Source organism: Opisthorchis viverrini (genome assembly GCF_000715545.1).
Source record: "Opisthorchis viverrini unplaced genomic scaffold opera_v5_99, whole genome shotgun sequence".
NCBI lineage: Eukaryota > Metazoa > Platyhelminthes > Trematoda > Opisthorchiida > Opisthorchiidae > Opisthorchis > Opisthorchis viverrini.
In genome coordinates, this window is record NW_008751754.1 from 374,542 (window position 1) to 386,719 (window position 12,178).

General features: G+C 43.8%; 1 protein-coding gene across 1 annotated transcript in view; it reads left to right on the top strand.

The window, feature by feature from the left end:
- Positions 1-3,064: 3,064 nt before the first annotated feature.
- T265_05275 (hypothetical protein) overlaps positions 3,065-12,178 on the top strand; it is a gene marked incomplete at both ends in the record, with an annotated part of 40,116 nt that continues 31,002 nt past the window's right edge. Inside the window, 2 exons of the mRNA XM_009170250.1 lie at positions 3,065-3,444; positions 6,546-6,917. Of these exons, the coding sequence (XP_009168514.1) occupies positions 3,163-3,444; positions 6,546-6,917 (654 nt within the window). The remainder of the gene's footprint in view (positions 3,445-6,545; positions 6,918-12,178) is intronic.

The window sequence follows — 12,178 nt, forward strand, 5'->3', positions numbered from 1 at the left end:
TGAGGAACCTGGGAAAGAAACACATTGAACTAGATGTAAAACCGTTTTAAACTTATTCATTTCAGTGACTTTCTGAATATGGCCATATTAATTCAACTACTCGATGATTACCTATTCAGCTGGCTTAACTGCTTCGGCGAAAGTCAGTCCTGTTTGAAACTACAGCATTTCATAAAGGAAACTACTCACAAGGTTGCTTAAGACTCTTCGACCTTGTGAGTAGTTTTCTTTATGAAAATATGCTGCGATATCTAGAATAGCGTACCAACTGAAACCTGAGGCGGTCTGTGTTGCAGCACATCAGTTGAAGAATATCATAAACCAGAGACTCAGTCGAGTCTTCCGTGAAAACCAAATTGATTCGCTAATGAATGTATTTGACAGTATTTAACATTTTCGTCTTGGTCATTTGAAGTAAGCCAAGATATCCTTCGGTTCTGCAAAACGGAATGGGTCAGTAGTGACCAAGCAACTATGGGTGGCTTGTGTCAGATGGTAAGCTGGTCCTGCAGAGCGTCTACGGGACTTTCGGTACGGGTACCATTTCGGGCATTACTTAGAGAGTTACGGGTACATATTTCTGGCCTTTACACACCCCATGAATCTCATAAGGCAACAGAGACCCACAGATGCGCTGTTTCTCATCGTCTGAAGGTTGGACTCAGATAGGGGACTGAGAACACCGAATTGATTATGACATACTTTACCGTAGACAGAACCACCTCAGATGACTATGTGGAAGTGCTGATTCGGAAGACAGTCAATGTAAAACACTTGGAGAAGGTGTTTTAACTACGGAAGCACCTTTTGGCAAAGTTCTGTCAACTCTGATTTTCCCTCGTCAGTATCATAGTAACAGGTCCGGCTCGGGTTTTGGTTGTTAGTTTTGTCGGCAGGTTAGGAGACCCTGACCTGGACCCTCGGGTTTTTCGAAAACAAATGGTGCCAGAATAACCTAACTAAACTGTTTTGGTGAAAATAATTTTCGGTTTCCCGCCTGTGATGAACTCATACTCCTGTTACATTTACATATAGGTCCTGCTGGATTCTTATGAGATGAATTGATTGAAAACTCAGTAAAACTAAATGAGTCAATAGCATCCAAAATCCAGCGTTGAACTCATTAGGTACATCCGCTTGGAATTAATGGAAACAGTTGGTTGACAAAGCAATAAAGTTATGGTCATGTGTATCAGCCATTTGTTTCCAGCGGAACCCAGAGCGCCATATCGGTGTCCAACCAGGCAGGGAATATTCCAGTAAGCCTTCTACATCAAGTTTCGCAGTTGTTTCAAGATCAACTGACAGATCTACCTATGCGGAAACCTGCAACAGAGTCAAGTTGATGTGAGGTACTTTTAGTCGTTGTGTGGGAGTTATCCGTCAGGAAATCGATCTCTGCGCAGTTTAGGGAATCGGTCGCTCAACTGAGTTCGGTAGAGCTCTACGCAAGTTTGTATCCTGATCACTTTTGATTGATCAGTTCTTCCAGTCCACACCAACGCGGGCAAGCACTTAGTCTATTGCGTCTCTGTTAGTGCTCGTGAGCGGTGCATGTCCTTGAACACTTTGAAATTCGACTACCGGACCTTTGACATGCCAGGTATCGCTACGTAGCAAACGCACGCTGGATGTATCTGGCTATCTAAGCAGACAAACATACTGACGCTTGAGTAATGTGTTGTGAGTCTAGACGCTCGAACGACTATCCAGCAACTGACTGGCGGTTGATTGGCTCTCTTACCAGGACTCCCTAGTCGAGGGGCGCCACGGAACTTCTGGAAAATTTCAGTTGCTCAGTTGGTTGATGAAATGAAGATTTACTATTCTCGATAAACGGTGATTTTGTCCGCACGCCGACCCAATCACTTGAACTCTACTCGTATAAACTCTGGTAGGTTGGCTCCCTTCAACTGTGCATCCCCGAGATGGGCGAGATGACTCAAGTGGTTGGAGCGCAAATTTACTCTCCGGAAGGTCCGTGGTTCGAACCCGACCTCTGCCTCTCGACTTCCCTCTCTAGGCTTGGGCAACCTGGCAGTATCCCAGCCCTCGTGCAACCTTCGGGTGGCATGGCAGTTGGGCACCGAAAGGGTGCTACAACTGAACGATCTTTTTATTTGTTTTACGCATCCCCGAGTCCTCGTGACCAACGGCCAGTAACAGTCACAGTTGTCATGATCCTGGACAGACTGCACCACTTCTCTGGGTCACAACACCTTCGGCTAACTAATCCTTGTCATGGTATAAATTCTGTATTTGCCCGTTCGTACTGTCGGTGTTCTCTAACCTATATAGTGCATGCCGGCATGTGGGCAATAACCCAATTATCTAGTGTCCTTTTGTACTGTAACTTCCGCGGTTCTTGGTCGGTAGATTGCTTCTCTGTTCTTGTACATTTCTTTCTCTTGTCTATTTCTGAGTACTTGGTAGAACAGTGGCAGTGGAATCTGTGTAGAACTCAGTCCGAAAGGTTTGCCAACACGACCTTAAGCGCAAGTTTTCTGCAGAAATGATCGTATTTCAGGCTAGTGATGGCGCTATGAGATGGCTTCCCTCTGAAAAGGGTCATTATGTTGAACATACTTGGGAGAAAGCGAACTTTCAAACGTGGGCTCTGCATAAAGCTAAGGTATACGTCGCCTTCCACGTGGATGCGAAAACAATTCCTAGTCGTACAGGTTCCGAAAAGTAACTGCTTTATTCCCTCAACTCTATTGTTGTTCTGTACAGCTGAAACTCGCCGTTCTAAGCCTTCTGGTAAGTCTTTCGGGTACCTTCTTGAAAGGTATGTCCATAGCTTATCCACTGTATCCCTTCTGCTTTCGTTTTTTTTACATTTCGTTATTGAAAAAATGAAGCAACAACGGGAAATCCGATCCACAAAATGCGTCTCATCTTGGAGTGAATAAATTCATCTGGATATGGTTGAATTGTGCAACGAATCGGAGTTTCATCCTCTTTGCTCATTCCTTTATTTCCTGCACTCAATACTGTTAGCTCTTATCCTAGTCGTACATTTCGAGGCCTGTTAACTTCAACTTTTTGCTATTCCACTGTTTTCAGCCGATAACGATTATGCTACAAGCTTCATCAATTGCTCGGTTTTACCCGGAGCTTCTACATTTTTAAACGCATTCGTTGGATTCGCTCTCCACCACCATGCTGGCGACTATTCACAAAGTCTTGCTCCGTAGCCATTTGGCGTGTGTCTTCCCTAGGCCTCATCCAACAATTGTACCAAAATACGGCATTTGGAATAGTCGAAACGTATCCCACTTAGTCCATCCTCTAACAGCCACGGAGCAAATTTCCCAAAATCAAGCGGGGGAGACTGCTACCACGACAAACATCAAAGTTGTTGGTTGGATTCGTTCGATACGGCGGCACAAAACGAGGATATTTTTCGATGTTTCCGATGGATCCACACCCATCAACCTACAGGTACAGTCACTTTTCAAACCAGTTTTCGGGTTTTTGACTGAATAGATTTTCTACTCTGGCTACACCTTTTGTTTCGGTTGAAGGACGATTCCGATGAATGATTTTGCTCACCGACTGACGGGGTGTGACCCGTAGACGAACAAATTGTTTTGCGCTCTACTTCTTCGCTACCTGTGACCTATTAGTAGCATCTATAAGTCATACCGTGTTCACAAAGGACCCGCATGTAGGCTCATGTGAACGACTGGTTACAGCTCAGGACTTTCAAAGAAATCAGCGACCAGTCATCGGGTATTGGTTGTTTAACTGCAATATGTGTCATGTCAGGTGTTACCCAAAAAAATGCAAAATATTTTCTAATAGCTTTCACTTCATCAAGCAAGACCTGTCTGTTGGCTCACAATGAGCCTCTATGTGTCCGCCGTACTATATTATTGTTCCGGATCTCGTGGATTACGCGGGAGTGTCATATTAACCTCACCTACTTATCACTGACAAACAAAGAATCCCTGTAAAGCATGCCCAACCGTGAAATGCAAAAAAGGAATAGTCATTCCCTCCCTGCATATGACAATCCCGGGGAACATGTAAGTTGATGGGAACCGATTTGCTTAAAAGTTAGGTATTTTGTGAGTTCTTACATCCGTGATTGGGCGCTAACTTATTTGATCACAACTAAATAATTAAGGCATCGTTTCTACATCCTCCTGACGTGCCTACATCTGTTCCCTCCAACGGGCGTACACAAGAATGTGAGATTAGTAGTGTTCTAACTGTCTTTCTTCAATCACTACTCACCAGCCTGTGCCTTTTTGGAACTATAGAAGAATTTTCTAATGTGGTAATCAACCAGTTCTCATTCTTGGTCTCTCTGCTCAAACCGATTTTTCAAGCAGATCTGATGGAGTCTTTTATCTGTTTAAGATGTGCATTCTCCAATCCACATCAAGTTGAATCATCCTAACCGATTCAACTTCTTTATTCACCTTGGCCTCATTCATTTTGTTTTCCAGTGAAATCAAAGTCTGGTTTTCATTTCAAGTTTTTGAGTAACTTCTCGCTTATAAGCTGCATGTGTAAAGTGATCCCACTGTCAAGCCGAAAGGAATCAGTCTTACGTCACCCAAGTGACGTTATTTGCAGTCATAAATTTAAGCTTCTGTCCATCCCTGAAGTCTTCTAATCCCTCTTATTTAAATGTCGTGCGAAGGCGAAGCAACTCGGCTTGTACACCACCACAGTCAATCTACCAAGTCTGGTTTCGTTTTAAAAGAAACCTAAATTTGGCACAAGCCATTTACGCGGGATCGCTACGTCATTCAGTCTGAATTACCAGGCTTTCCATTACAGTTTTAATTTGACTAATTCGACTTCCAATGTCTTATCCCCGTTTGCCATCGCAAGCTGAAACGTCTCCAGTCCATTTAATTGGCATCCTCAGTGGGTGCAATTACCATATCAACACCCGATCGCGCTCTACTACTACCACCACACACTGCTAAATATCTTGTTCCTCCAGCCTTGTTCAACCCGATCCGGTGTAGCTATGACTGTACGCGTGGAGCTCATGTCTCATCACCCTGACGCAACGTGTTTCATCAGCGACTAGGATGCGTGTGCATGAGAGCTGCCTCATTGTCATATAAGGTTTACACAAGGCCCATAGTGGACACTTCAACTCGAGAGTTCGGGTTTGACTTGGGCGAAAAATGTGATTGCGTATCCAGTTCTACTCTGTAAATGATGGAACTACCCATTGTCGGCAAAGCTTGACGATCCCAGCATCAACAAGATGAAGCTGAATTGGCAGCTGAAACAAGTTGGGAGGCCACCAAACCCGAAGTGGCTCAGGGGTTTAAACGTGAATTTACTGATTACAAGGTCTGTGGTTCCAACCTCTGCATGTCGACTGTTCCTGCCTAGGCCTGGGCAACCTGGCAATATCTCAGCCCTCGTGCTTTCTTCGGGTAGCATGGCAGCTAGGCACTGAGAGGTTGTTCCAGCTGAACGACTATTTTCTAAGCTTGCAGGCCATTATACGTTCGCAAGCAATGATTGCTGAAGTTTCTAGACTACCAGCTACACACTGCGACTCCTCACCACAACGACTATGAGGGTAAAGCTAGTCCACGGATCAGCCCTCGGCTTTCTTCGGGTAGCATGGCAGCTAGGCACTGAGAGGTTGTTCCAGCTGAACGACTATTTTCTAAGCTTGCAGGCCATTATACGTTCGCAAGCAATGATTGCTGAAGTTTCTAGACTACCAGCTACACACTGCGACTCCTCACCACAACGACTATGAGGGTAAAGCTAGTCCACGGATGGCAGTCACCTGGAAGTAGTGGCACCTTCGCGAAACAAAGTATCTCTGATATATTAGTCATTTTCATTGCTTTTACAAGAGAAACCCTGTAGCTCTGCTACCATGGAAGAGCGAATTCATTCCACAACGGTAAGTGGATGATACTAACAAAAAGTGTCCATTATAAAACAGTGATCTCTGAAACATGTTCTCAGGGATGGTTCCGCGAACATTCTCTGGCTAGGTCTCTGGTATACATCAGTCGGTAAAAAAATTGTGGAATACAGAACAGAAATCTTTTCCGAGCTGATTCACGCGTACTGAAGAACAGTGTGTTGCGAAATTCTTACAATTAGCGGCTGGTAAATGATATTTCAATGCTCTGAACGATGGCCTCTGTATCTGTTGACAAAATATTGCGACATTCCAAATGGAAGTCTATTCTATCTGGACCAAATCTCCTGATTACTGCACCAGTCGTCACATCCCAAGACCACTTTTGAACATGTTTCTACACTCACTGTCCTAGAGCGATATCGTAAACTTCATTGGCTTGTTTTTTGGTCAATTAGAACGGTGCCACAAGCATACGCCTCCGTTGTAGCTGTCGTAAGCCTGCATTTAATTTTTATGTCTGTGACCGTGCTGTTCAAAAATAAAAGATAATAATAGTAGTAAGTCAGTCGTAAGCCTGATTTAATTTTTATGTCTGTGACCGTGCTGTTCAAAAATAAAAGATAATAATAGTAGTAAGTCAGTTCAATGTGAGCTAAAAACATCAATAATATGTTATTTTCAGGTTGTGTCCTCGCCTGATCTGATAACTGACCGTGTACGGGTTGGTTGTGCGGTATCCATCGAAGGACAGTTAGTCGAAGGTCGAAGTCCACCGTCGAATTCGGACCACATAATCGATCTGAAATCACATCAAGAATTGCATGCCCACACAATTCAGGTCCTGGACCCCGAACCTGTCGAGTCACGTGTTCCACCGAAGGTGATTGAGGGGACACTGGGTGTTCAGACACCACGTCCCGATCTAGGGCTCCTCCGATCCGAAACTGGGCTTGCTTGGCGTCATCGACTTCCAGAGTTTGCCGCTATGTTGAGGTTACGTGCTCAGGTCAAATCCTTGGTTCATGATGTCATGCGACAATTAGGATACCTTGAGGTAAGTTGGAACACAATGTGCTTTTTGACAGCCATCCATTAGTCCTCTGTCCAATAAAAACCAATTTACGACAGCCTCCCTTCTCAGCCACAACTTAGGATGTGAGCTATTGAAGCAAGTCCCTTTGGGAGCGATCAAATATTTCCCTCTATAGTGGTCTTTGTTAGTCGTTCTTTACCATTCAATCTGGCTTGAAATGTCACTTTTTCAGTGATTAGAGCTCTACGAGTCTACAATCTTGGGGTTCCACGCCGATTACTCTCTTCCCCGGAAGACAGACATTGTAAGTTTTCAGAACGATCCCCGGGTGGACCGCATGTGGCTGTCTACCGTACCGTTTGACGGAGCTATCGCCATAGCGTGGGTGGCACTATTGTTGACACCCTGAGCAAGTCTGACTCCTACGGTTTTTCTGTTGACACACTACAGGCCTGTCAGCGACAACGATTACAGCAACCAACCGTTGTTTATCCAGCTTCTCCAACATCATGAACAAATTCGAAGGTACAATTTTCCTCACGCCCTTCTTTTTACCGAATGGCGAACAAAAATTCGACCAAGTTCTGGACACCGCTTGCAATTACGGAAAAAATGCAACCAATAAAACTGGAAATAGTTTGGCTGGCACAGACACCACACAGTGCCGATAACAAATGACGAACTTCACACCTCTCCCGCTGTTAGCAATGCAGTTTCGACAGGACCACTCACATGTTAGAACTGGAAATGCCAACAAGATCGATGAACCCTTCATACAGCAGTGAAGTATCAGTGTCAACACTGATGTTGCTGTCTCTGATGATGATGATGACCCTTCATAACATTGATGATTTAAAGCCTAACTGACTGTCATATTGATAGACAGGTTTACAATATCCACTACATTCCAACGCATGGCCAACACATTTTTATAGGCAGCTCTAATTCGCAGGGATTCACAATGAATTTACATCTGGCCTGCTTTTGTAAGAGTGATTGTTTCACTAATTGGGTCCTCCCTCAGAACCAAAATTACACCGAAATACCAATGTCGTTTTTCTTATGCCACAACATCGTGGTCAAAGAATTGCGAGGGACTGTGTGTTTGTGTGTGTGGTAGTTGGGATTAGTTTCGAGGCGAATATTAGTCTCAACTTTACCAACTCTTCATCATTACGTGTGATAAATTGGGATACTGCTATTCCCAGGAAAAAGGGTGAGAATTTGATTAGGTATCTCTTCTGGCTGGCTGACTTAAAATAAACCGCTCGGTATTTCAGTCGGACTTTATCTGTCTGCTCTATTCTGTACCTGCCCGTAACTCTACTTTGATTAGGTCGTTTGTAATCTGTTTGTTTCAGCTGGTGATGGTCAGATTGAACGTGCCGGCTTTCAGAAACCAAATTTGTACACTCCCAGAAGTACACTGTTAGCAACTTTTCAGCACCGAATTCAAAAGGATGTCATCTGGGTTGAGAATCTGTCTTATTCGCTAACTACACTACCATCTGTCTAACATCGCTCAGGGATGGGGACTCTGAACAATCAACCCCTTGTGATAATTAGTAGTATTTATATGTGTGATATCATGAGATGATAATATATGGATAACTGGTCGAAACGGTGCTGCCTTTCGCGCTGAGATGAAATCTCTGCCACTGTGCCATCTGACTACTCTGCTATGGACGTTTTCAGCAAATGCATTATCTTTCACTTCCAAACCTGATTAGTGGTTTGCTGTTGATGCTTCTCTTCATACTGTGGAATGGTTGATTCAGCTTTCGGAAATAACAGCTCAGTCGATGGGGGATTTCGACCAACCTTACCATGCTGCCGGAAACCAGTGTTCACAGCGAAATCTCAAGAGCTTCAGTTCGCATGCCCCTCGTCCCGCCCGTAAATCATCGTTATGAGCATGTCGGAAAGTTTTGTAGAACGAACAGTGGTTTGTCTTCGGAGGCCTTCGTAATCGTTGACTGCTAGGTCGGTTACAAGCATTGGGACTCCTGTCTTTTAGTTAGAATTTTCCTGTACTGTTGCGTAGCACTATTTCGATAAACCTCTCATTCACACAAAACTTAACTTATAAGTCCTCCATACGGTAAAAAAAAACCTTTGCCCTATCTTCGCTATTTTGACGTTCATGGCACAAGGCACAGTTAAACATCCACAAATGTTTGCCTTTTAAGAGGAATTTTGTTTATTTTTTGTTTGTTTTTTACACACTAAGATAACTGTTCTCCATAATGATCAGAATTTCGGAAGTGTACAACAGCAGTGACATGCACCTTTGCTTTATCTGACCAACGCGTGTCCTACACGGCCCACGCCGTATGTCTGTGGCCTTAATTAGAGAGAAATCAGGCGAGAACTGTGGTAGATGTGTTCGGTCGCTGATTAGATACGCGCATTTTTTGCGAACTGAGACATCATATAATCCTCTTTCGTGTCGAACAACAATACCGTTTCTGTACACAGTAGTAGTCCTTCTGCAGTTTATACCAAGATATCGATTCTAAACGGGAAACGCGTCGACTTCTGGGTTCTTGAATTCTCCCTGTTTTTTGGAAACCTTAATTCTTCGCTTGTGAGTACGATCTCTCCAATTCGGTTGGTTACACCCATTCGATATCATATTTACAGGTAACTGACTTCGTGTTTGACCATATTCATAGGGTGAACAGTCATCCCTCCTGTTAGGGTATACTCGTGATGGGTTTTTTGCTGGCTCATACTTTTTTGTGCACATGGATCCACAAGTAAGATCGAGTGAATTCCCGTGGATTGTACTTCAATTAAAGTTGCACGTGTTTACATTTCACGCTTCATCCAGATAGTCTCTCTGTTCATGACCAAGGTAGCTTTCCCGCTTTGCACATCTGTTAGTAAGGTATTTTCTCGTTCCCTTAATACTGGCGCTGTGCCACTTTCGAAGCTTGTAGTACTTTTTTCACTTCCGGAAGAAACGGATCCAAGCTTGTGGATACGACTGATTTTTCCCACTATCTTTGTCATTCGTCTTTCGTCATAATTCATAGCTCTTAAACCTTTCAGTCATCCAGAGTGTAAAAGCTTGATTCCCTATTTCGTATGCTTCATCACTCATCGATTTCTCCGGAATAGCATAATCGATACGACTAGTGATTTACGATGTAGAAGTTTTGCCGCTATCGAATTATGTTGGCGGTTAAAAAACGCGGCAATTCGCCTTGCTGTTGATGACTTACCCGAATAGTATTTTGAACAGAGATTGTTAGTTATTTTGTAGAGGACCTTTTGTAACGTGTATTTTAATTTTTCGATGGTCTGATGTGAACATTCTGGGAGACATTCCGGAAGGAGCATACACCACTGGACGGAGCCTTTCTCGTTACCTCACGCCGATTGTTAACGCCCGATTGTTTTACAACTTCCTTTTTCACTGTCAGACTGTTGGATTTTGGTCAGGCAGTTGTAGTCTTTTGCATTTCGTCACTACGTCGCTGCCAAACGGGAAGTAGTTGGCAGCATGCCAGATGTTTTGCCACTCCTCCCTTGTTTTTGGGGACGCAGTTGTCCTGCAACAGGACCTTAATAGTTACGTTATATAGGATATATCGTCATTAGACAGCAATTGTCTTTTCGTCGGTGCCTGAAAAACAAAGAAGGACTCAGTACGCTTGACAGTAGACTTACTTCCACTGCGAACTTGTCTGCCACTTTGACATACATTCCAGAATTCTGCCTTACTGGCATTACAGCCACACTAGCTGCGTAACCTTGGAAATACGTATGTTTTTTTCAGTCGCCTTCGTCAACTTCAGAGCGAATCAAAAATGATGAAGCTATGTGACGACAAAGCACAGGACAGCTTATTCTATCTTCGCCGTAGCCTGATACCCTCGTTACAATCAGGAAGACATAGTTTATTTCCCAAATCGCTGCATTCCGAACGACCGGTTCCTAACTTAGTGACCTATTGCTGAATCCTTACGGCTTTTTCCTCATTCAGGACTTCTTGCACTCAGGTTTTGCATCAGTCATATGGCGACGGACCCCAATGCTGATGAAAGTGTCTGTAAGATTGCAGAAGATGTCGGAGTGAAGCGGCTGGCTTTTTCTCAATTAACACACCTGGAAAACCATCTTCCAAAAAATGTTCACGAGATTGAACGAAACTCAACTGCCGAATGGGCACCCATTTTGTTCCAGTGTTCAGACATAAGCGATGACGTTTGTGCATGTGCACTTTTCTGCTCATCGTGTAAACTGGATAGCCCACCGCCATCAGATTCACCTTTATGCTACCGACACACTTTCACACCACCAATCACATAGGCATATCGGCTTTTTCACCCGGCTTAACTAGACAACGCAATTTTTTGTGAATCCGTCGGCGTCCTTCGTTTAGCTGTGTTTTACCCAGTTCACTGTATTTGGCCGAGTCTTGAGCTTAGCTTCTAATGCGTTGTTTTCTTGGTTCAATAGCGTGCACTCCATCACCACCAGCCATGTGTTTGAGATTGCGTCCTGATTTCAATTCTAGGGTCTTTTGTTGGATGTATCCAAAGACAATTTCCGGCAGAAGTTCGTTTCACTTGTCTATGCATAACAATGTGTTCTTCAACAGTTTGCTCAAATTATATTATCATTTATTTTATTTTTGAAGAGCAGTTCTTCAACGCTCAAATTATATTATCATTTATTTTATTTTTGAAGAGCATGGTCACAAACATAAAAAGTGAGTGCAAGGGATGAATGCGATGCGATAACAGGAGAATATGGGAGAAAAGAGAGAAACGTCTCATTCGAGATCGTGCCAAGGGCAGTGCCAGTCTGATAAGGTGAATCCCAAAGTATGTAAAGATTTTGGTATGGGAACACGCGTCTAAGGACCAACAACCAAAGAAAGGACAAACAATGGTGAATGCTCTTCAAGGCGCAGTGTGCGCTAGCACAGTCAAGACTCGCACATCAGGCACAAAGTGACCGTCATACTGGGTCTGGTGTGAGATTAAATGGCAAAAATGTACCTTCAACGCCATGTGCCACGCATAAAAGTGTCATAAGTACTCAGGGAGCCCACAATGGCAAGCAAACACAAGTCACTGACTGCGACCTTAGGAAGTCCCAGTCCAATAACAGCCTTAGCGGATTGAGGAAAGCAGATCCCTCGATAAGAGATGATCATCGGTTGGTGAACCAAAAAGTCGATATCACAACCGATGGCATGTAGGGCTGAGATTATGGCGAGGGAATGTTCATCAGCACCATACTTCTGCTTCTTCTCATTCCACACTATC